A 26,700-nucleotide genomic window follows, 5' to 3' on the forward strand; every position below is an offset into this window, starting at 1 on the left:
ATGTCGCAAATGCCTGTTCTATACTTGCTGCAACACGGAAATGAATTTACCTCATACTGTATTAAAAACAACTCTTATGTTTTTGGTCTTCCCTAATCAATGCAAGCTGACCAAATAAAATAGTAAATTAGTGACCATTAACACAAATTATCTTTGAAATAATTAAGGGGTATTATAAGACCTGTGACCACTCTACCCAATAAGTACAAAAGAAGAAAAATTTGTATCCAGCTCATTGAGGGCTTAGAGATTTTTCTGTTCTAAGTGAATTCTTATAACATTTAATGTGAGTACTTTATACTAATTTAGAATTAGCATCAATTCATAGACCTACTATCTAAAAGAAATTAGAAATTCATTCGGGCCTAAAATAAATCAGGTTGTTGACAAGCAAGAATGTATGATTATTAGAGAATATTAAGCCTTCATTCTTTATATTATTCATGTTCTTTGATAAATTGTGCATTACCAGTCTCTGTGGAAAATGCTCACAAAAATTTGTCTTACCCAAAGAAAAAAAACTAAAGTGCCTAGTTTTTAAAAAAAATTAAATGACTTTATATAGTTATGGCTAGAATATGTACAGTTTCAAAAAATACTGTGTGTAAGTGGTAAATTTGATTAGAAATTCTGGAGGAAGTTCAGGATGACCAAATTGAGATATATTCCAATAATTTACTAAAGTACTTTTTCAAGACCTTCAGTACATATGATCATAAATCGAAACTGAAAAGAGACCTTAGAGGTCTTTTTGTTCAACTCCCCTCATTTTGCAAATGGGTAAAATGAGGAGCAAAGAAGCTAAGTGACTTGTCCAATGTCCAGGACACAGGCAGTGATTAGAAGAGGTGTGATTTGAACACAGGTCCTATAACTTTTAAGTTCAGTGCCCTTTCCATTGTACCATGTTGTCTCCCTAGTTTTTAGTCATTCAACAAACATTTATTAGGTCCCTACTATGGGTTTTGTACTGTGCTGGGCACTGGGCATACAAAGACCAAAATAATCCCCTTGTCCTCAAGGATCTTGAATTTAATTGGTGGAAACAACATGTGCACATAACAAGTAAGTACAAAATATGTACAAAGTAAATACAAAGTAGTTTGGGGAGAGAACAGCTAAGGGTATCAGGAAAGGCCTCATGTAGGAAGTGGCACTTAAGCTTTGAAAGAAGCTAGTGATTCTGACGGATATAGGTGAAAAGGGAATGCATTCCAGATACGGAAGATGGCTAGTGCAAAGGCATGGGGATGGAAGAGTGTTATAGGTGAGGAAAAACAACAATCAGACCATTTTGACTAGAATGTGGACTAGATGAAGGAAGTGCTATGTAATAATTCTGGAAAGATAGGCTGGAATAAGGAAGAAAACAGCTTTAAATTCTAGACAGAAGGAGTTGTATTTTACTCTAGTGACAAAAGGGAACCAGCTACTAGAGCTTTTTGACCAGAGCAGTGATACAGTTAGTGTTGTGATCTAGAAATACTGTTTTCAACTGTGTGGATGTTGGATTAGAGAGGGATGAGACTTGAGTCAAGAAAACCAAGTAAGGGGCAATTGCAATAGACTAAGTAAGAGGTAATGAGAGGCTGAACTAAGATGGTGACTGTGTGAGTAAGGAGATAGATAAATGAGATATTGTGGAGGTAGACTAGATTATCCTTGGCAACTGATTGGATATAAGGGGTGGAAGAGCATGGAAAGTTTAAGCTGTGAATCTGGATGACAGGAAGGATAGTGGTACTCTCAGGTGAAATCATGAAGTTCAGAAGAGAAGGGTTTTAGGAGAAAGATAATGAATTCTGTTTTAAATATGTTGAATTTGAGGTGCCTATAAGACATTCAGTTGGAAGTATCTAGTAACAATTTAGAACTAGAGCCCAGGAGAGAGAGAAGCTAGGACTGCAGGTGCGGTGCGTGAGTGTGTGTGTGTGTGTGTGTGTGTGTGTGTGTGTGTGTGTGTGTGTTGGAGTTCTCTGAATAGAAATGATAAATAAACCCATGGAAACTGATAAGGTCACCAAGAGAAAGGGTGAGAGTTCAAAACAAAGTCCCCACAGTTATCAGGAATCCCATTGATAGATGATCAAGCAGAAGACACTAAGAAGGAGCAACCATACAAGTATGAAGAAAACCAAGAGAGAAGTGGAGAGAATTAATGAGGAGAGTGTAGTTAACAATGTCACATGCTTCATAGAGATCAAGTAGGAAGAGGATTAAAAAAACACCAGATGATCTGTCAGTTAGCAATTATTAGTAACCTTGGAGAGAGAGAGAAGTTTCAGATGAGTGATGTGGTTAGAAACTAAATTGTGAGGGTCTGAGAAGCTAATTAGAAGAGAAGAAGTGAATCTAGGAGTGTGACTGTGATTTAAGGAGTGATAAATAGGATGATAGCTTGAAGGAATGGTAGAATGAAGGTTGAAATGAAAGTTGTTGTGTTTTTTTTTTCCAAGAATGGGGGAAAGCTGAGCATAATTTTAGCCATAAGAAAAGGAACTGGGAGGGAAGGAGGAAGGGAAAGAATTAATATGATTGGGAGTTGGGAGTGGGAATGTGTGTGCAAACTGCTGGTAGAGATAGAACCTAGGGTAAAATTAGAGAAAGAGAGAATGGATATGAAGTCAAGGGGTCTTGAAATGTAGAAGAGAAGAGGCAGCTCCAAGTGAAAGGCCTTATATTCTCAAAAAAGTATGAGTGAAGGTTTTCTATTTGAAAGGGAGTGGGGAGGGGGCCTCTGGGAGAAAAGATTTGAAATAGCTACTCTAGGTCATTGGTATTTGAAGAAATAGTGATGACAAGTCTAGAGTGTTTGATGGAACATCAACATTTATATTAAAGTCCTCTAGTATAAACTGAGATGGTATTTGGAGAATTACTATATACTATATTATTGTGTGTGTGTGTGTGTGTGTGTGTGTGTGTGTGTGTGTGAGAGAGAGAGAGATTGATTACATTGAATCAGAAATTTAGATCTGAAAGAGGCCATCTAGGTCATCTAGTATATAAGCTTAAGGCTGTTTTATTTATTTTATTCTCATTACTTAACATAGTGCCTTGTACATAGGCCTTAAGAGATATAAATTGGATTAGGTCTATTCTAATGCAACTGCTTTACTTTACAAATGAGAAATCTTTAGCCACAGAGATTAGTTGACTTGCCTAAGATCACACAGATATTTTGTGACAGATATGGGACTAGAATCTAGGTCTCTTGATTTCCAGTCTTCTTAGATGTAAAATTGAGAAATTAACTATTGGTATTTCTCCTAGCAACGTAGAAAGTCCTCAGTTTTTAAATTTAGAAGTATACAAACATGGAAGATACTGAAAAACAAAATTTCATCAATGAAACTTAAAAATAGCTATTATAGTCCTGTGTGATAATAAGAATGATTACTCTTAGGATGAGCCTATACAGTTCTAAATGGAAAAGATTCAAACAGGAAAACACCTATGTTGTCATGTTATTGATAGTTAGAGAAAAGATCTAATAAACTGGAGAGTAAATAATGGAGAAAATAAAAGTAGGAACTTAATATAAGGCTAGTAAATATTGAAGTACTGAGGTGTATAGATAGCATTATCCTGGAGGTGGAAATTAAAGAGAGCAATCATATAATAGATGAGAGAAAGGAAATAAATCAAGATTAACAAAGAAAAGCTGCCTGCTATTTTGAAAAACAAAATCTGTATAAATGATTGTGGGTTTGGTTTTTGTTTTTGTTTTTTTGTTTTTTGGTTGCAGTGAATGGGTCTCCTGCTACAATCACCATAGAAACTTGTGAGGACACTGGTGACTGGACTACCACCATTGGAGGTATAATGCATGAAAACCGCAAGACAAAGGGTAGTGATTGTTGACCATTTGTTTGTCATTAATCGTACAATTGGAAATTCTTGTTAGAACTTTGAGGAAATGAAAAAGAAGGTCAAACAAGGGAACCTGAATGGAAGGTGCTGTATGTACAGCATTTAAAAAATTATATGTATGGTAAGCCATTTGGGGATAGGAACTATATTTTATGTTCTACTTGTGCACATGATAAGGCAAGGTTTGGAAACTGTAATTTTCTAAGCAGAGGAGAATAGCCATTCAAGAAGATGGTGTCAGAGAACAGACTTTATATAACTTAAAATAAAAGAAATATAAAGAGTTTGGTCTAGAATGGAGTACAACCAACGGAAGGTAGTTTTTAAAAAAAAGTATCTTTGTCTCAAAACATGAATCTGATCAAAAAGGCTTTAAACTGAAAATGGAGAATGCAGGAGAAAAACTGTTCATACATAGCCACTAAACTAGATACTACAGAGTATAACAAGTAGTATATAGGAAGAAGAATCTGACTCAGGAGGACTAGTATTTCAAAGCAGATGATATCTAAGAAGAGGGAAACATGCAACCTCATATTCTGCTTATATGTGCAATAAACAAGATGAACAAAAGGTATTAATGTGGGGAAGTTAATTACTATCTCCTGGGTATCACTGAAACTTGGTGGGCTGCTACTTGTGACTGGAATTTGATGATAGAAGGGTTGAGTTTTATTCAAAAGGAATGGATTAGTAAGCATTGTATATTAAGAACAAAGGAAGTATATAAAATAGAGGGGGAAAACATAGTAGAACATATTTCAATGACAATCAATAAAGATCATTCAAAAATAATATTGTGGTATAAGTATTCTAAAGACTACTAAACAGAAGGATGAAGTAGATGAACATTTCAGGAAACACATCACAAACTTGACATAAAGGCCATCTGGATATCTGCTGGAGCTCTTTACCAAAAGGAAAGCAGTTGATAAATTCTTGATTTGCTTTATCATTTCATTCTTCAAAAGGTAAATAAAGTGACCATAGAACTTCTATTATGGACTTGATTCTGATCAGCAAAGAGAAACTGTTAGCTGAAGTAGAAACCATGTAAACCTTGGGAAGAAATGACCGATGCATCTTTGAACTTTGTAGAAAAGGAGCGGGGAAAGCTTGGCATGATTTCACTGTGCATCCTATATTTGGGAGGAATTGATTTAAAAGAATTAAGAGATAGGATAAATAGGATCCTATTGCCTAAAATTCTACCAGGGAAATTGGCATAGGATGAAAGAGAAACTAAGTAAATGCAATTCTGAAAACACAATGTCTTTTATTGAGGAAGAAATAGTAGAAATCTCTAAAATGACAGATATGGAGGTGTAGGAAATTTCTTGATCAACTTATAGTGTTTTTTGTTTGTTTGTTTGTTTGTTTTTTGTTTGGGTTTTTTTGCGGGGCAATGGGGGTTAAGTGACTTGCCCAGGGTCACACAGCTAGTAAGTGTTAAGTGTCTGAGGCTGGATTTGAACTCAGGTACTCCTGAATCCAGGGCCAGCGCTTTAACCACTGCGCCATCTAGCTGCCCCCTATAGTGTTTTTTTATATTAAAGATGCCATTAAAGATGGCAGGTATCAGGATGAACATAAAAAAATGACAGTTCTGTAAGAAAAACAAGTATGCTAAAGCTTAGAATGTGCTATTGCTGGCAGTAACTGTGGAGGGCACACAAAAGGGCTTTTTAAAGGTATAAGAGAAAGTTTTACAGAGGGATGGAGCCACCAAGATTCTGGAGAGGGGAGGTTATGATAAAATGACAGAGAAAAGACAGAACTAGTTATTTCTGATTTTGCTTCTGTGCTCTATACCAAAAAAAAAGCAGTTTTCTGTTGGAAAAGATACAGCAAAAATGGTTGACAAGCATTTGAGAATTGATAATTGAGACAATATAAACAGAGCATCTAGCTGTCTTCAGTGTGTTCAAGTCGTTTGCTTTAGACAAGCCACATTCTAGAGTACTGAAGACCTGGCTGGTGAGATTTCTGAACTGTCGTCTAAGTGCTTTTTGCAAAATCATGGAGAATGGAAGAGAGGCTTGCAAGACTGGAGGGAGACATAGACAAGTGTGTGATTTTCAAAATAAGGGTGTCAGTATTTATAAGCCTGTGAGCTTAACTTTAATTCTGGGCAAATTTCTATAATTATTTAATTTATGGTAGCAGAGCATGAAAAGAGATCTTGACTGGTTTTTGAGAGATCAATCCTTTGCATTGCTCAACATTTCTATCAGTGACCTAGATAAAAACATAGGTGATACAGTTATTAAATTTGCAGATGACAAGAAATTAGAATAGATAACTAAATTGGATAACAGAACCAGGATTCAAAAAAATTGACAGACTACAACAGTTCTTAACTATTTTGGTGTCAAAGACCCCTTTGGAAGTCTGGTGAAAACTATGTACTCTTTAAAATAATGTTCTTAAATGTAAAAAAAATATGCAAGATTACAAAGGAAAACAGTTATTTTGAAGTAAAGATATAATTTTTCTACCTCATTTTAAGTGTACACACCTTCTGAAATCTATCCATGGATTCCAGCCTAAGAACCCTTGATATAGAATTATAAACTAAATATATGAAATTTATGCTTCAATATCTAAGTAGATTTGTTATCTCATCATATCTATGCTCTCTCAATTCATCCTGCTTTTATCACACTGGGCAGTTCATCTTCCATAGGAAGATTCCCTTCCCACAAAGGGTCCAGACAATGTCCAGAGGGCCTTCTAGGACTTTACATCTTGTGGATATTGGTAGATCACTCTGGCCATCCATATTTTAATACACGTGATTGACTCATCTTCTTTTCTAATGATATTTCTTACTCCAGTCATAGAAGAGATGTCATCATTGGAAATCATAGATGCTCCTTGGGATCCTTTCCCTTTTTTTTTTTTTTTTTTGTGGGGCAATGGGGGTTAAGTGACTTGCCCAGGGTCACACAGCTAGTAAGTGTCAAGTGTCTGAGGCCGGATTTGAACTCAGGTACTCCTGAATCCAGGGCTGGTGCTTTATCCACTGTGCCACCTAGCTGCCCCTCCCTTTCCTTTTTTTATATTCCTGTAATGAAGGTCGTCTTGGTATTGTTTCATCTTCTTTTAAAGGAGTGTACTTGGTTTTTTTTGCTTATTCATACTGAATTTCAACAAGAGCAATTTTTGTATCAGTACTAGTCAGTATACATCTAAAGGCAGGAAATTGTGGGAAATTCAATCCATTTCCTTCTTCCCATTCCTTTTTTAAGTTCAGAGTATTTTGTGTAGATTAGGTATGGATACTCTTAAATTTATGCAATGCTCAGATGCCACCACCTATGTGAAGCTTTTTCCTAAACCTCTTAGTTATTAACCAGTCAATTCAACTTGAAATAATTTTATATTTATACATACTTTGTGTTTACTTAAATACATTTTGTATCTAAAGAGTAGAATGTAAGCTTTGAGGGCAGGGATTGTTTCACTTTTTTCTTTATATTACTGGTGCCTATCACAGTGCCTGGTACATAGTAGGCATCTAATGTTGAATTGGATTGACTTGAAGCATGCTGTTGCCTGCTTATGCTTATCATATACTTCTCTGTTGTTCTTTGAATCACCTACTCCTTTGACTCTTTGGAGATTATAGCATCTTGGGATCATTAAAAGCATTGTGTAGTTTACTAACAGTAGTCCAGCCTACTCTGTTTCTCTTCATTTTGCTACACAACTCATTGTTGTACCTTCCCCAAATATCTATATTGTTGTACTAATTTAGTGAATTGGCTATCCAATTATGGTCCACATTTTTATCCATTAAGTTTTTCTTGTTTAGATTGATTGGCTAATCTCTTGTCATTGTGAAAGCTCTGTAATGTGATGACAGAGTCAAGTCCCAAACATTGCTTATCAAACAAGAACACCAGGAGACCCTCACCATCTATGGACATTCCCTCTACTATTGGGTCCCTCTTTATTCAAGAGATCTGTTGACAGTGTGCACATCTTTGACTACCACACACCTTCTTAGTATATTTCCCACTAGATATTAATAGTCAAAAGGTCATTGAACAAAGTTATTTTTGTGGTTGCATTTATCAAGTAGTCTTGTATAATTTGAGCATACGCATGAGAAACAACTTATTCCTTAAAGAAGAGCCCTTTAAGCTTGTGTTTTGCTCTACTGAGTCAAATGCTTTTTTGTAACCAACAAACGATAAAAAATGGAATCTTGTATTTATATGTACCTTTGAATCCCTTTTGAAATAGTTAAAGAATATAGCTTCTTAGTCCTATTAGGCCTATAGTCCCTTATGAAAGCCTCCCTGATCTCTTCTCATTTAATATCAAGTGTGACATGGATATGTAGGTAGATTGCTTCTAAAGATTCTATAAAAATGATTAAATAGGTATTATGGGTCAGTAGTTACTAGTGGTCTCAGTCACCTTTTAGATATTAATATAGTCCATGATTTTTTCTCCCATTTTTGGGGAGGTACATTCTTCTTCTTGCGATATCTTCTACACAGTGGAATTAGGAATAAGTATAAAGCTCTGTACTTGAGTTCAAGAAATCATCAGCAGAGATACAGGATGGGGAAGACCTGGCTAGGTAATAACTCTTGAAAATGAGTTTATATTTTGGTGATCTATAAAATAAAGACAAATTAGTAGTACAAGATGGCAGCCAAAAAAGTTAATTCCTTCTTAGGCAGCATTAATAGACATTTTGTGTCCAGAACATGGGAGGTGACTCTGACCTAGTCAGATCAGTTTACAGTACTGGCTTTACTTAAAGGTACTACAATTTAGCAACTATGTTGACCAATTAGAGGTGGTCCAGAGCAGGGTGACTAGGATGGTAGAAGGCCATGCTATATGTTTGTTTTATTAAAGAAATGGGTTGTTTATCGTAGAGAAGTGAATGTGATAGCTATATTTAAATTTGTGGAAGAGTCATTAGTCTTCCTGTTCCCAGAGGACAGAACTAGGAGCAATGAGTGGAAGTTGTAACCTCCAGTTTATAGCTTAATGTGAGGAAAAGCTTTCTAACAATTATAGCTGTCTAAAAGAGGAATGAGGTACCTTTTAGGAGGTGGTGGATTTGCCATTGCTATATGACCATTCATTGGTAATGTGATAGAGAGGAGATTCTTGTTCAGCCATGGATTGGACTGGAGGAGATTGGATTTTTCTTCCTACTCTGGGACTCTCTGAAATCTTGAAAGGCATGTTTCTTATATGATAGCACTATATTAAATTCCATTCTACCTTTTTTTTTTTTAAGGCTTATCTCAGGTGCCACACCCTGTGTGACATCTTCCCTTCTCAACTCAAATTACATTATGTTATATTTAATTATTTGCATGTTGTTTCCCCCAATAGAAAATTAACTTCTCAAGGGAAGGGACAGTTAGATTTTTGTTTTTGTAGCCCTAGACTCTAGCATAGTGTCTTGTGTGTAGAAAGTGTGTATTTAATCTTTGTTTAATTGAATTCTGAGAAGAGACATTGTTAATTGAAGTGAAACCTCATTCTTGACACCAGAGGTTATTTTAATTTCTCCAGATGAAACTTTTGCCTTTTGGCGAGGGCTGAAGGATGCTGGTTTATTAGAAGAAGTGATTCAAGAGTTTCACCAGGAGCTGGTAGAAATGATGAAGGGATTGCAGCAGCGGGTCCAGGATCCTCCCTTACAGCTTCGAGGTGAGAATTTGAAAGCTATCATTATACTATAGTAGCCACAGATTTTGCCCTTGTATTGTTTAATGATTGGTATATTACCTTTTCTCTTATAGCTCTATTTTCCTATCTCAATAGAGGCAAATTTGGGGGAATCATAGCTACTAATATCTATCCTACAACATGGACCTGACTGTCTTTTTATTTGTTTTGTTGGGTTTTTTTTGCTGGGCAATGGGGGTTAAGTGACTTGCCCAGGGTCACATAGCTAGTAAGTCAAGTGTCTGAGGCCGGATCTGAACTCAGGTACTCCTGAATCCAGGGCCGGTGCTCTATCCACTGCGCCACCTAGCCGCCCCCTGACTGTCTTTTTAAAAAATCTGATTTTTAATCTGTCAACCAGATATTTTTCCAACTGTTTTAGGAATTCTTTCTGTCAGTTAAGAAAATTATACCAGGGCAGCTAGGTGGCGCAGTGGATAAAGCACAAGCCCTGGATTCAGGAGGACCTGAATTCAAATCCAGCCTGGGCAAGTCACTTAACCCTTATTGCCCTGCCAAAAAAAAAAGAAAAAAAAGAAAATTGTACCTTATTTATAAGTCAAGTTTTCTATATTATATGAATAGCATCAGAGTCCTAAAGAAAATACAGACTACAAAGTAGGACCTAGATGAAAGATTCAACCTTTGATGTAAGAACCCATAATAAAGGATCCTCATGATTTCAAGATGTTTTGTTTACATTTTCTAGGTCTTTCCATTAGATAGCTCTTACTCTAGTATCCTGGCATGTTGTTTTCCTAAGGAACATGCCAAGACAATTTGCTTATTTAAAAAAGTTGTTTTGGGTTTAGTTTCTAGTATGTATTCCTGAAAACAATTAAGAGTCTTAGAAAACCTTTCCCTTTCTGGGAAAAGATATAGACCTTCCTTTGCGAAGTTTTCAGTCTTCCTTCAGAGATTATTATTCCTGTCTCACATTTTCCTTTAAAGATGCTGTCTTACTCAACAACATTGTACAGAACTTTGGAATGTTGGATTTAGTGAAGAAAGTCCTTGCTAGTCACAAGTGCCAGATGGACCGCTCCCGAGAACAGTATACTCGAGATTTGGCAGGTATGTACCACTGGGAGAGAAAAACCCAGCCATAATTATGGCCAAGTATCATGCTTTAGGAGACAGTGGTCTTCTCAGAATACATGTTAAAACAGTTAAGCAATGATTCTCTCCATTACTAGCAGCAAATGAACATTGCGGAAATTCAGAACTGTACATTATTATTTTTGGATTATATGCTATCGCACCCATTGATGCATACTTTATTTTAACAACTAAATAAGTATGAAATGTTCATTTTAGTTCATTTCAGCAAGCAGTTTTTAAGCTCTTCCTATGGGCTAGGCACTGTCCTACATACTTATGAAACAAAGACAATAACACAATAGTTCTTGTCCTCAAGCAGCTTATCTTCTGTTGGAGGGAAACAACATGCAGATAGATAAGTAAATAGAAAATATACACAGAGTAAATACAAAGTAATTTGATGAAGGGAGGAAAACATTAGTAACAGAGGGGATGGACAAGTTGGAGAGGAGAGATATTGGAGTCAGAAAGATCAATTAGGAAGTTGTTGTAGTTTATGTGAAATGTGATAAGGACCAGGTAATTAGGTTGGTTACTAGGTAAGAAGAAGGAGATGGTGGATGAGAGAGGTGCTGGAAAGGCAAAAACAGGAAAACTTGGCACTTGATTGGATATGAGGGGTGAGAAAGAGAAGAATCAAAGATCTCTTTGAGGTTTTGAATTTGACTAATTGGAGGATAGTAGTGCCTCCAATAAATATAGGGAATTTAAGATTATAATTTTAAATTACAAAGAGACTTGAGATGCCATATAGATCAACCTGCAATTTTTTTTTTAACAGATCAGGAAACTGAGGGCCAGGGAGGTTATGTGACTTGTTCAAAGTAAAACAGATCCTCCAACTTTCTACTCCACTGTGCTGTTGTTGGTCAATATGGGTTGATTCCATTTTTGAGATTTCTTTGCAACATTCAGGTAGAAATATAATTGGTAATATGGAACTAAAACTCAGGAGAAAAAATAAGAGATGGATATATAGATTTGGAAGTGATTCTCACAAGATATTTGGATCTGTGGGAACTTATATAAGAATGCATGGGGAAAAGAGAAGAGGTTATAGGGCAGATGTCTAGAGAACATACAGGGACAGCACATGGATGATGTTCCATCAAGAAACTGAGAAAGAGCAGACAGGTAATTGGAAAACAGGAAAGCCCAGGTAAGAGAGAGTTTCTGGGAGGAGGGGATGGTCAGTAGTGTCAAACATTAAACAGGTCAAAAAGGATGAAGATGAGGTTAAAAAAAAAGGCTATTGGTTTAGCATTTAATAAATTGTTGGTAACCTTACAGAATACATTTTTTGTATTGTAGTGAGGTCAGAAGCCAGGGTACAAGGATGGTGGAATGAACATATGAACTTTAACATTACCATCCTGGATGTGCATCTTTTTAAAATAAAATTTATTAATGGTCTTTTTCCCCCTGTATCAGTACTTACCTATCTTCTGATTCCTGAGTAAAAGTTTTCCCTTGTTACAAAACTAATGCATTGATCACATTTGAGAATGCTTGTCTGATTTCTGTACCTCTAGTCTGTTGCTTCTCTTCTAAGAGGTGTAAGAAATTGTTTCATTCCCAGTCTTTTGGAGTCAGAGTCCTGAGGTCTTTAAAAGTTATTTACTCTCATATTATTATTATCAATATAAATTGTTCCACTGGTTCTCACATAAATCCATATTTCTCCAAAACCATCATATTCATCACTTCATATGGAACAATAGAGTCTCATTACATTTGCATACCAGGATTTGTACTGCCACTTCTTAATTCACAGGCATCTATTTTGTTTCTAGTTCTCTGCTACCACAAAAAGTGTTGCTGTAAATATTCTTGCTCCATATAGATACTTTTCTTCTGTCCTTGCTCTCTTTGGGGGTACATGACTAATCTTAGGCATATGAGTAAAAGTGAAAGTAAGTAAAAGTATAGTTTAGGGATATAATTTCAAATTGTTTTCCAGAATGTTCGAGTTTATTCATAGCTCTACCAATAGTGAATTAATGACCCTGTCCTCTCACAATCCCTCCAACAATGACTGTTTCCTCTTTTGACATCTTTGCCTGTGAGGTGGAACCTCAGAATTGTTTTAGTTTGAATTTCTCTTAGTGGTTTGGTACAAATTTTCTAATGTTTATTTGTTTAACTAAGTTTTTACTTGAAATCCTAATATTGAACATCATTACAACTACTTAAACTTATTTAACAGCCATATTTAATTAAATTAGTTTCTTTTTTATTTTAAAAATATTTATTTTGTTAAATATTTTCTAATTACACATAATTTAAAAAAATTTTATTTATTTATTTTTTTCCGTTACACATAAAGATAGTTCTCAACTTTTGTTTATACAAGCTTTCCAATTTCAGATTTTTCTCCCTCCCTCCCCTAGACAGCAGGTAATCTGGTATAGGCTTTATATATATATATATATACACACATATACATATATACATATATACATATACACATAATAACATTAATCCTATTTCTGCATTAGTCATGTTATAAGAGAAAAATCAGAGCAATGATGAAAAACCTCAAAATAGAAAAAACAAAAGAAATAGTATGGCTCATTCAGCATCTATACTCCACAGTTCTTTTTTTTTTTTTCTTGGATTTGGAGATCCTCTTCTATCATGAGTTCCCTGGAACTCTTCTGTACCGTTGCATTGGTGAGAAGAATATAGTCCATCACAGTAGATCAACACTCAATGTTGATGATACTGTGTACAATGTTCTTCTGGTTCTGCTCATGTCACTCATCATCAGCCCACACAAGACCCTCCAGGTTTCTCTGAACTCCTCCTGCTCATCGGTTCTTACAGCACAATAGTATTCCATTGTATTCATATACCACAACTTGTCCAACCATTCCCCAATTGATGGGCATCCCCATAACTTCCAATTCCTTGCCACCACATAAAGAGCAGCTATAAATATTTTTGTACAACACATAATTTCTTTAATGATCCTTTTTTAAGATAATAAACATTTTTATTTATAGTTTTGAGCTCCAAATTTTATCCCTCCTTCTCTCTCTCCCCTCCTCCCTCCCTAAGCAATCAGATGTGGGTTATGCATTTCCATTTATGTAAAACATTACCATAGTAGTCAGTTAAATTAGTTTTAATGAATAAAGTATAACTTTTTTCTTTTCCCATATCGATTTCTATCTACCAACTGACCCACCTTCCCTACCCCACCCCAGCCTGTAGTGAAAGTGCTTCTTTATGGTAAATACTCATCAGATTGGCAAGGATGATAAAAGATCAAAATAGTAATTGTGGGATGTGTGTATATGTATTCAAGAGTACATATAAAAATACATGTAACACTTATAAATATATACTATATACAGCATATATACATATGTATATATACAAGGTATGTAGAAGTCTCAAGATATATGACCAAAGATGGGGGGGGGGATTATGTTTATTATTATGTTAAAAAGGCAACAGAAAGAACATCAATAACTACTAACCTATGTGTCTATTTTCCTATCTATATTTTTTTGACAATAATATACAAATACACTGAGGGAGTTCCTAATGATGACATTAATCAGGTTTTCATAAGTAATATTCTGCATTAGATTACATCTTTATAGTCACATACTTTTATCTGAATTCTAGAGATTACAGGATCCCATTGTGCTTATTGTTTGATGATTATTTTAAAAAGCATTTGATTTGGTAGAGCAAAAATGTCACTCTAAAGGTTCTCTTCCAGAAAGTTTCTCCCATGTGTTTGTGAAAATCATAGACTGTACCTTGAAAAATATGACAATAGGGAGAGCTTTGTTCAACAATTTTCTAATTATTCATATCAAGTGAAGCATAGGCAAAGAGATGTATGTTTGCCAAAGGCATTTGCCACAATCATGGAAGATGAGCAGTATAGAGTCCAAATTGAAGAGAGATTCCACCCAAAGAGAACTTCCAGGTATTTCTGTTTGTAGGTGACATTATACTGATCACATCAAGCATCAGAATATCATGGGGTAAACTCCAAATTTTTTGGCCTCCTTATCAAAGTAGAAAAAACAAAAGGATGAAGAGTGCTTATTGTTTAGACTTTGTTTATATCCATGGACAACTTAGAGTTGTCTTACCATATTTTGGACAAACACTGTAAATTTACAATGAGCTAGACTCAAAATTGAACAGGAAAAGGAGATTTGCCTTTGGGAAGCTGCAGAATTTTAAAAATTAAACTAAGATTTATCTTTTGAACATGAGTTTTCTTCCACTGGTGATATGTAACTGATTCATAGAGTACTATAGTCTCAGGAAAACTGAAGTTGAGGATCACCTGGAGGACAAAGAAGAGGCACATGGTGAATGTGAGCAGACTAAAAAGTGCTACAAATAAGGAATCATGAAGGAATTGGTGTGAAGGATGCTATTGGAAAAATGTACAATGGAAAAAAAAAGATGGGCTACTCACATAACAAGAGCAAGGGATAGCTGACAGCCTTTTTACTTTCTTCATTGGTAAATACACAATATATAAAGAATGTGAGGAAGGCCACCAGCCCACTCAGTTGAGTCCCATGGCAAATTTATGGGAGAACATGGATAAGCATCATAAAGGGTGGGTTATAGTTTGCATTATTGAAGAGATACCCACATCATTTCGCTTATAGATCCACTGAAGTATCTATATTCCATGACCTCTGCATAGCATTCTACACTTTTGACCACTTCTACTAAAGCTTTTTCAGTTACTTTTCACAGATGTGGCTGGGGGGAGAGTTCTTTTTTTTTTTTTTTTTTGCAGGGCAACTGGGGTTAAGTGACTTGCCCAGGGTCACACAGCTAGTAAGTCTCAAGTGTCTGAGGCTAGATTTGAACCCAGGTCTTCCTGAATCCAGGGCCGGTGCTCTATCCACTGTGCCACCTAGCTGCCCCTGGGGGGAGAGTTCTTAAGCACATAAGGGATAAAGGCTATCCATCACGAAGGAAGAAATAGGATAAAACCTTTTTCATTAACAGTTGGTGCAACTAAAATAAGATAGGAAGCTATGAACTATAGAAACTTCTGAGACACTACACTCATAGTTCTTCTGCCTAGATAACTAATCCATGTCTCTTTCATTGGTTCCTCATCATCTTCTAGCCTCTTTAAAAATAGATGCTTCCCAAACTTCTCTCTCTTTCATCTTCTCTTTATAATCTTTATCACATGGCAGTTTCATTTATTACTATGGCTTTAGATTCTGCCTTGATGACTCCCAATGTTTTTCTCTGGCTCATTTTTTTTTTAAGATAGTAAGGCTTTATTAATCTTTTTTTTGGTGAGGCAATTGGGGTTAAGTGATTTAAGTGTCTGAGACTGGATTTGAACTCAGGTCCTCTTGAATCCAGGGCTGGTGCTCTATCCACTGCGCCACCTAGCTGCCCCTGGGACAGTTCTTAAGAAAACAAGGGATAGAGGTGATCACAAAAGATGAAATAGATCATTTCAGTTACATGAAATTTAAAAGCTTTTGCACTAAGAATATGTGTTGGAGGGCAGAGCCAAGATGGCAAGGTAGTAGTAAGAAGTATAGCTTAGCTCCCTCACCCTCCACACCCCTCATCACCTCCTTAGAGATCAAGAAAACACACCAGATCAAGAAATCCAAGGGGAAAAAAACCAAATGAAACCAGTGAGTCATTGTTTCAGTGTGGAGCCCAGGTCAGCACAGGAAGACTGACAGGCAGTGAGGGCCTAGTTGATGTTGTGTGCCATGCATTTGTTGTAGACCCAATCAGAACAGTTGCATCATTTTCTCTGTCTTGGTGTGAAGGAGTAAAGGTAGCTTTCAGTGTTAAGGCTTGGATAGATTTCTATTGATCTTCAGCTCTAGTCTTTTTCCTAAGTTGTGATCCTGCTTCACAAACAGCTTGTTCAACATTTTGAACTAGAATACTCAGAGAATTCTGAAACTCAACATGTCCAAAACAACTTATTCTGTTTTCTCCTAAACCTAATCTTCTGAACTTCTCTAGAACTGTCCAGGGTACTACCATTCTTCTCGTCACCCAGGTTCACAACTTCAGTGTTATTCTTGTCTCCTCACTCTCACTCACCCCATATATCTTGTCAGTTGCCAAATCATGCCCTTTCTTTACATCTGTTGCATACTTGCCCCTCACCATTCCCACAGCTATTATCCCTGGTCAGGCCTGTTTCACGTTTTAGTATATTTATTGCAATAGCCTACTTAATTGGTCTCCTTGCTTTAGGTCCCTCCCTACTTCAGCCCATCCTGACCCAGCCATCACCTGTCTTCTTGCCTTTGCAAGTAAGTGTTCAATAAATGCCCCTTCATTGATTGATAGGTGGTAAAAAAAAAAAAAAGGTGGCTTCAATGTCCATGCTTTTTGACCCAGAGATCCCATTGTTAGGTATATAGCCCAAGGAGTTGAAAGATCCCATATACAACAAAATATTTGTAGCAGCCCTTTTGTGGTAGTAAAGATCTGGAAACAAAATAGATTCCCATCTGTAGGCCATCGCTAAACAAAACATGATACATGAATGCAATGGATTGTTACTGTGCTTTAAGAAATGATGAATGTGATGAATATGGAGAAATGTGAACTTAAATGAACTGATGAAGAATAAAGTAAGCAGAACCAAGGAAACAGTATGCAGAGTGACAGCAATGTCAGTGTAAAGAATAGCAGCCACAAAATTACAAAGAACAAGCAAGGTACCCAAAAAGAAATAGGAGAAGGCATTTCATTTCCCCTTACTCTTTTGTAGAGGTAGGAGGAACACAGGTGTGAAATTATTATTTACTGTTATTATATCATTTATATCACCTTGCATTGTTGTATTCATTTGATGCTAGAGAAGTAAGCAGAACAAGGAAAATAGTATCTTCAATGAGCACAACAATGCAAATAAAGAATCAAAACTGAATGCTGTGTAATTATAATGACCAAGTTTTCCTCTGGAGAAGAATTGAGAAAAGGTACCTCTTTCCCTTGGGTTGCAGTTATATTTACTCATACTTGGTTGATGAGGATGAATAAAGAAGCATTTTTAAGGATATAGTATTTGCAAAGTACTGTGCTAAGTGCTGCTGGAAAAAAATTCAAAAGGGAGACAGGCTTTTCCCTCAAGGAGCTTGCATTCTAATAGTAGGAGGTAATATAGTTAGGGTGGTGGTGTCTGGAAGAGGAGTTTTGTGGGTGAGCCATAGGGTAGTAGATCCATTCCCAGTGGTGCTACTGATTTGATTGTGAGTCTGGAGCTGGAAAGGTGGTCAGAGTACAAGCTTAGTGACAGATTAGATAACAAGAAAATGGCTGGGGCATGGAATGGAGCAAGGCTGGAGCTAGCCTAGATATAGTAGATCATCTGAGATACCCACAAAGATTTTTGGCAGGAGTTCAAGATCTGAAAGGGTTGACTTTGGTTAACTCTTTGGTCTGGAGTGTATAGCAACATGGTAGATGGAATAGAGTGATATGTTAGCTGGTTTTGCTGACCTGACTTTTCCCCCCTCTTTATTAAAAAACAACAACAACAACACAAACTTTGTTACAGGAGATGATTTTGCTTTCTAGAAAGGGATTAGGGTAGGGAAAAGGTATATTTTGCAAAGAAGCTGATATAAAAACAAAAAGATAACATTTAAAAAAAAGACTCTCCAATGGTTCCCTATTAGCCATCAAATAAAATTGAAATTTCTTTGCCTGGAAATTCAAACCCTCTACAATCTCATATCACCTTTGTTTTCTAGCCTTAGTTCATGTTACTCTCCTCTTTGCATTCTAAGCATGATGCTCTTCAGTCAAACTGAATCACCCTGTCCCCTGAGTAGTTCTCCATTATGTTTTCTGGTCTCTGTGTTTTTGCTCACATCCTCTCTTCCACTTTGTGCATGCTGAATTTTTGCCCATCTTTTAACATCCAACTCAGATAATAACTTCTTCCATGAAACCTGTGTTCCTCTGTCAGGGACAACCTTCCCTCTCAAACCACAGTGCTCATATTATAGCACTATTTTGCCTCTGTAGTATCTTAACTAAAGTAGGACCATGGCATGGTGTTCAGCATAATTGCATGTCATTCAATACATTTTTGTTAAGTTTGGATTCCACATCAGTTGCAGATGGTGCACTTCTTTGAAGTCATAGACTTGCTTCATTTTTTTCTTATTTCTTCCCCTTAGCTTTAGAGCAGCAATGTGATGAGCATCGGAAAAGAGCCAAGGAACTGAAGCATAAATCCCAACATCTGAATAACGTGCTAATGACTTTGACCCCTGTCTCTCTTCCACCACCCATGAAACGTCCCCGCCTTACAAGGGCTACATCTGGACCAGCTGCTATAACCTCTCAAGTACTGACCCAGTCTGCACAGATAGCCCTCACTCAAGGAGTCCCAGTCTCTCAGCTTGCCAACTTGCCACTGAGCAAAGTGGTATCTACTCTTCCATCTACCATATTGGGGAAAAGTTCTACCCAAGTTTCTCCTGCTAGTTCCCCAGCCTCACCACTACTTGGGGGATATACTGTACTGGCCTCTTCAGGTTCTAATTTCCCCAGCACTGTGGAGATCCATCCTGATGCTTCCAACCTCACCGTACTCAGCACAGCAGCAATGCAGGATGGCAGCACTGTGGTTAAAGTGGTGAGCCCTTTTCAGCTGCTCACTTTGCCTGGCTTGGGCACCACCATACAGAACGTAACACAGGTGTCTCCTAGTGGTAGTACAATTGTGACCATGCCATCTAGTGCTGTGGAGAGTGGGGCAACATCAGAGGAGCATACCACCATTGAGGTAACCACGGTGTCAGAAGATCATGATCAGAAGTAAAAAATAATAAAAAAATTTTTTAAAGGAGATGGACCTTTAACAGAACACTTAAAAATGGATTCTGTCTTTGAGAGCTGCCTTTTCCCAGTCTGCTGCAGAGTAAGAAAATGAGGGTAAAAAAGGTAGAAGGAATCAAAACTTGGAGATAACTTGGCTAAAGTGGGTAATGGTGAGGCTGCTGAACCAAAGAGAGAGAGAGAAAGAAAACACCAAAAACAAAAAAAAAGGGTTAGATGAATTATACCAACTTATAAAAAGTTTTCAAGTACTAAACTTTTCTCCCCCTTTTTTCCTGGGATATGTATTTTTCCATCTATTGCTTAATAGCATGGTTTCACATTTAGAAATAGCAGGAGAATGACTAGCAAGAAACAAGTCTAGGTAAAGTAGGGTGGATGAAAAGTAGAGGATGAAAAAGATTGAAGAAAAATTTGTGGATGTGGACCTAAAAAACCTCAGGAAAATGTTGATTCTCTAACAGAGTAATATTACATATCAACTCCTGGGGTTTCAATTCCAGGGTTTTCTATCGCTTTCTTGTCATTTCCTGTGAAGGTTAGTTTGGTTTACAGCATAGGGTATGTGGTAAAGTTCAGTTAATGCATTTTTGCACCAGATGAGGTCTGTATAAGACTTAGGAGCTTGGGGTGACAAGTATCTGCACAATTTGGTGCAAATCAGTAGTCACATGTGCCTGTTTTTTTTTCCCCCCCAGTTCTAGCCAAGTTCCTTGCCTGAGGTCTGAGAAGTGTTCAAGGGAAAAAAGGGACAATAATAAAGGTCTTGGGGACCATACCCAAGTGTGGAAAAATCCATGGATCCTATGGATTTGGTGTCTTCCCACAGTTTTTCTGTAGGTTTTAATTTGGATAGTTTCCTTCCTCCCCCTTCCTTTTATAATTATATATACATTATAGGTTTATATAATGTATATGTGTACACATACAGATCTGGGAGAAGACTTTAGAGGAATCTTTAAGGTGCAGGTGAATAAGTTCAAAGCAGGCCACATAGAGACACAAACTTCCTTTCTCTGTCTCAAGGTGGGTACTAAGAGGGGAGAGGGCATAAAAGGGGCCAATAAATGTGAATATTTTACCCCAAAATCTTTAGGAAGATTGAGCTACTGAGTCAGTCTATTTGTCCTATTTATGATCCTGACTAGGCCAGAGTAAACAAGTAGTTTGAATATTTCAAAATGAATCATTTCAACATTCAGGGAAAGTTAAATTTGTAGCATTTTTAACAAAAGAATGCTAGGTATATAGGTTTCCTAAGATGATTCTGGAGTTTGTATGTTTTATATTTTTTAAATGGCCTAGCATTGTGTTAGAATCTTTATCAGGTAATCTCATGAGCTTATCTGAACCAATATTTAAAATTCTTTGGCTACTTTGCTTTTCTCTTTGCTAGGACTTGGGGACCCTGTTCTGAGACTAAGCCTGGGTTCTTAAGTGGCCATTACAACAGCTTGTAGGTTGGTTTTAAAATTGTGTTACATTCACATGTAGTAAAGAAGGAACTCTGGGAATTTAAGACTACATCTATCATCTAGTAACCCAGGGAGATTATGCTTTGCCCAGGTGTTGGGATGCACCAAATAGATTATTAAAATAATAACAGGTTACCAGAAATATAACTGTAAGATTTAGATAATGATAGGGACTCAACTATTTGTAAATCTATGAATAAGGTACATACAGTATGTTAAATGTTACCGGGTTATAAGATTCTCAAATTTAAATTTGGTGGTTGCTCAGTGTTGCTCTCATACCTCATACATGCAGCTTTGTTAGCAGATTAATCCCAAGCAGCCACCACCATAGCCACTTTGAGTCAGATTTACCTTGACTATCTCTGTCACCTGAGCCTTCAACAGCTGGAAGCCTGGTATATACAAATCCTGCTTAAATACCAGAGTTGGATGTGCCTAAGCAATGGTTTTCCCTGGCCTCAGAGCACCTCTTTGGATTTTCCAATAACATTTAAATCATGAAGTCTAAGTGGCTATTCCTAAAGGTTTGAAACAGCACAAATAGAGAGATGCAGAAAGATCATGTGCAGTGAAGGTCTTTTCTGCTCTGGATTTCAGTTTAGGAGGACCCTGCTCATAGTCAGAACATAGTAAGGAATCAAACCATTGAATTCTGCCTGATTGCGAGGTCATGAGCAACTCACTGAGGTGTTTTGTGCTCAGTATCTCTTGCATAAAGGGAAAGAAAGCATTGCTCGCAAGATACTCTAGAGTTGCCAGGGAAAGTGGTCTTTGAATAAAGAATTCCAAGTTGCATTCTGGGTCAAAGAAGGAAAAGAAAAAGTGATTGCAGCAATCAACTTTGAAATTTCCCTCTTTTTTTTTTTCCTTTTTTTTAAAGAAGGGGGAAATTCTTAAAGACTAAGGACATTTTTCCTACAGGAAAATATCTTGCAGTAATTTGGAAGATAAAAGTGCCTGAGTCACAGACAATTTTAATTAAAGTTACCAATTTGGAAATTTGGGGGTTTAAATTTTATTTTTTCACAATTTTCTGGCTTTTGCTGACTTAAATTCTTCAAATTGCCCCGACTTACTGAGAAAGACTGATCAGCTCCAGTGTGTGTTACTCTTTCCAGCAGCCTCACAGCTTATTCCAGGGAGCTTGGTGATAAGAAAGTTGAAAGCTGTCAGGTATAATTTCTTAAGAAATAGAAGGAAGTGAAAATATTTATTGAAGTGATTTTTCTTATGCTTCTTTCTGGGTATAGAGTGTCTCTTGTGTTGTAAGTTTACTTTACTAGGGCAGCTAAAACTATACAATCTCATCACTGGCCTAAAATATATTTTTCTTTATGTTTGTGCATGCACGTGTACTTGTGTGTGCATGTATTTTGAAGGAAATTTTGGCCATAGCCCAGTTCCTGCCCTGATAGACTAATTATGCCTTTGCTTATAGGTCAAGCCAGTTACATTTGTTTCCTATAACAGTCTTGCAGCCCAGCAGCCCATTCATTCGTTGTCTGACTAGTGGCTATTGTGGGGATCCTTTTTCCTAAGTATATCAGGGCAACACGAGGAGGCCAGTAGGTCACTTACTGTCTCTTTACTCTATTTAAAGCCATTAGAAAACTGACTTAATTTAATGTAGTGTGGCTTTGAATGGAGCTTATTTTAAATGCATCACAATATATTCCTTCTTTGAATTGATTCATATACAAATCTATTTTTTCCTAAGACATTTCCACTTCTCAGTTGTGACTTTCATCTAATATTATTACTCTCTCACTCTGTCAAATTACTGAAGCTCTGATGTCCTCTCTGTTAAATTTTGTTCCCTTTTTTGTTATGAGTCATCTGGTTCCATACCAGTATTGACTTATTTATAGATACTCACTTTTAAGATAATTTTTTCATACTTCAGTTATGAGTCATATTACCTCTAGGAGTCTGGATTATACTTGATATAATAAGTATAGGGAACTAAAAGGGAGTGGTGGTATTGACTCAAATGATCTTATACCTGATGTAACAAACCGAAGTCCAAAGGCTAAATGTTTTTTCCAGCCCTGTAGGTTAAAGTATATCTACCAATTTTCATTCAGCCCTGTAGCCTTATTATGTTAGCAATGGTGCAGCAGGCCAACACAGCAGCAGGTTGTTTCTGATGCTCCTAGGATCCTGTGCTGATCTTGTCAGTGTCCTCAATCTTGAAGGCTCCGTATACTCAGTGAATATCAAACTTAACTGCGGTCACCCTCATATTTTCCTTTCTTAATGGGGTGCTATTGGGATAAGAATCATGTCTCTAATAAAAAAAATGGTTGCCACCCTTGGGAAAAGCCTTTTATATGGTTTTCTATTTTAAATACCCAATTGCACTCTTCCCTTTTCATGCTGTCTATAACATCCATGGCCCTTTCTAGCTCAATCTATGATCCTATGATCTCCTTAATAAATGAAACTAAAGGGATAAAAGTAAGTAGGTTAGTTTCACTTCTTTTCTTAAAGCAAAAGCAGGAAACCTTTTTTTTTTTTTTCCTATTTTGGCTTATCGATCCATGGAGAAAAATTCAGTTTCATAGTCCTAGCACAAATAAAAAGCAACAATTAAGTGCCACAAACAAAATTCAAAAATCTGTTGCTCACTGTTAGCATGTTCTCAACTTCTGACTTATGGTTTTGTTAACGCTGTTCCCTCACTACACCACCAGTACATTATAAAAGCTGATAGACCACAAGCACTAAAAGGTGATTTTCTAAAAGTGCAGCTTTTGAAGACCTGTAATTTTTTTTTTTTAAAGGACTTGCCACTGGCTAGATAAAATCAAGCAGAGAAGGACAGCTTCAGTCTTGGGCCATAGTCTTAGAGGATAATATTACCAGTTTAAGTTTCCAACAAAATTAGAAAATAATTTTCTCTTAAAGGGGAGAGGATTTAAAAAAAAAAAATATGTGAAGGTCTGGATCCATTTGTTCTTTGAGCACTGTCAATAGTGACTCCTTAGTTAACTTTTAGTATTCATTGCACCTAATAAAAGCTGACTTCAGCTGAATGAAAAGTTCTTGTTATTTTCAAACCCTTAAGGAATATTTTAATAATCAAATATTTTGCTTCATTTGGAAATATGGGGCCAAGGCCAGGATGCCTATTGGGTATTGAAAGGGCCTGGACTAGGTGTGACTTCCGGAAGATAGTGATGCACACTCACAGAAATCATACCCCACTTAAACTCATCTGCAAGCTAGTTGTTGCTTCTGTAACTAACAATTTCATATACAGCGGCATACAACAGCTCCCCCCCTTTCTCTTCAATTTTTGTAAATTAACAGTGTAACACATGTACTCTACATACTGTCTTTTTAGGACACAGGTCCCAGTTAGCACTGTTTCCCCATACCTACCCCTCAAAGGATACTGTTCTTTTTACATGGGTTAACTAGAAGTAAGAATATTCTGAAACCATGTACAAGAGACAGGTTTGCCATAAAATGAAAACTGTAAATATAGACAGACTGGTTTTATTTGGCTTCCATTTTCCAGAAGAGCTGGAATTGAAAGTTGCTTTTCCTAAGGGAATATTTGTTTCCTATCAGTGCCTGCTCAGAGATGATTTGGGAGGAAGGGTTGACATATTGAGTTCTGTTTTGTATATTGTTTTTGCCAGTATCTGCTTGATATTTTGATTTAAAATAAAAAATTTTTTTCATATCTGGTGTCTCTTGGTTATTGAGGATTTCTGAATTAAGTTTAAATACATCCTACCTCTTATTTATTTTATTAATATTTAATTTTTTTTCCAATTACACATAAAAACAATTTCTAACATTAAAAAATTTTTTTTGAGTTCCAAATTCTCTCCCACCCTCTATCCCCTCCTCCCTCATTGGGAAGGCAAGCAATTTGATATAGGTTATACATGTGCAGTCATGCAGAACATATTTCCATATTAGTCATGTTGTGAAGGAAAATACAGCCCTCCCCCCCCAAAAAAAAAACCAAAAGAAAAAGAAGTTTTAAAAGTATGCTTGATCTGCATTCAGACTCCATTAGTTTTTTTTTTTTAATATGTTAAAAAAAATTTTTTTTTGGTTGGGCAAAGAGGGTTAAGGGACTTGCCCAAGGTCACACAGCTAGTAAGTGTCAAGTGTCTGAGGCTGGGTTTGAACTCAGGTCCCCCTGAATCCAGGGCCAGTACTTTATCCACTGTGCCACCTAACTGCCCCCTCTATCGTTTGTTTGTTTTTTTTTTTCTGGAGGTGGATAGCATTTTTCATCATGAGTCTTTGTCTTAGAAACGTCTTAGATCACTATTGCTGAGAATAGCTAAGTCATTCACAGTTGACCATCATTCAATATTTTTGTTAATTGTGTCCAGTGAGAAATATCCTGCCTTATAGTATCAGCTATTAAATGCACTTGAAGAACTTTTAGTATATAGTAGACTCAAAAGAAAATCATTCAGGCAACTCATTCTTTCCATTCAATTCAAATCAAGAAGCATTGTTTTTCTATGTGCCAGGTTTTGAGCACACTAGGGATACAGACTAAAACTAAAGTCTGCCCTCATGGGCATTCTAATGGGAGGATGCAACATATATTAGTAGTAAGTAAATATAAATTAGTTTACATGGGTCAGGAACATAACTCAGGGAATCAGGAAAGTCCCATTTTGTCAGAGGTGGCTCTGGAGGAACATTTGAAGGAAGTTAGGGATTCCAAGATGTGGCGATGAGAGAGAGCAGTTCAGGTTGGGTTGGGGTTGGGGATTGGGTGGGGAAGAAGAGCAGGGATAGTCCCAGAGATAGACAATGCATGGCTCAGAAACAGAAGATGGAATTCAGCATATGAGAAATAGCATCGATTCCCTTCTAAACTATCTTCGATTTGGCTTCAGTCCTCATTCAACTGGAAACTCCTCTCTCCAAGGTTTACTAATGATCTCTCTCTCTCTTTTTTTTTTTTTTTAGTGAGGCAATTGGGGTTAAGTGACTTGCCCAGGGTCACACAGCTAGTAAGTGTTAAATGTCTGAGGCCAGATTTGAACTCAGGTACTCCTGACTCCAGGGCCGGTGCTCTATCTACCACCTAGCTGCCCCTTACTAATGATCTCTTAATTGCTGATAATCTAATGAGCTTTTCTTAATCCCTTTTGACTTCTCTTCAAAAGCCTTTGACAGTCAGTCATCCCTTCTGGATCTGCTTCTCTAGATTTTCATGATACTACTCTCTCCAAGTTCTGTCAACTGATTTCTCAGGTTCCTTTGCTGGATCTTTATCATGTCATGCCCTCTACCTCCTGGTGTCCCCAAAAGGGACCTCTTCTACTATACTATATCACCACTGGGAATCTCATCCCCTCTTACCAATGTCATCTCTATGCAGGTGATTATCAGATCTGTTTGTAAAGCCCTAACCTGTCTCTACCTCCAAGCTCTCACACCTGCTTGAACTGGATACCAGTAGACATCTCAAACTCATCCTATACAAAACTGACTCATTATTCTTTGTCACCAAACCTCCTCTTCTAAAATTTTCCTCTTATTATCACAAATACCACCATCATCCCAGTTACTTATACTAGACCTGGCACGTATCATCCTCAGGCCCCTCACTCTCATCACCTCACATAACCAACCAGTTTCCAAATCATGTCCTATTTCCACATCTGTTACAAATTTCCCCTCTTACTACTCACATAACACATAGCTACCACCATAGTTC

General features: G+C 36.9%; 1 protein-coding gene across 5 annotated transcripts in view; it reads left to right on the plus strand.

Annotated features, from left to right (window-relative positions):
• GMEB2 (glucocorticoid modulatory element binding protein 2) overlaps positions 1-24,687 on the plus strand; it is a 56,425-nt gene extending 31,738 nt beyond the window's left edge. For 4 of the 5 annotated variants that reach the window (XM_043980194.1, XM_043980195.1, XM_043980196.1 and 1 more), the window contains 4 exons: positions 3,749-3,820; positions 9,424-9,561; positions 10,531-10,653; positions 18,855-24,687. In XM_043980194.1, coding sequence (XP_043836129.1) covers positions 3,749-3,820; positions 9,424-9,561; positions 10,531-10,653; positions 18,855-19,501 — 980 coding nt within the window. In that variant the 3' untranslated portion in view covers positions 19,502-24,687. The remainder of the gene's footprint in view (positions 1-3,748; positions 3,821-9,423; positions 9,562-10,530; positions 10,654-18,854) is intronic. The other variant, XM_043980197.1, reaches the window with a different exon arrangement.
• Positions 24,688-26,700: the final 2,013 nt, after the last annotated feature.

This window comes from Dromiciops gliroides, chromosome 2 (genome assembly GCF_019393635.1).
Source record: "Dromiciops gliroides isolate mDroGli1 chromosome 2, mDroGli1.pri, whole genome shotgun sequence".
NCBI lineage: Eukaryota > Metazoa > Chordata > Mammalia > Microbiotheria > Microbiotheriidae > Dromiciops > Dromiciops gliroides.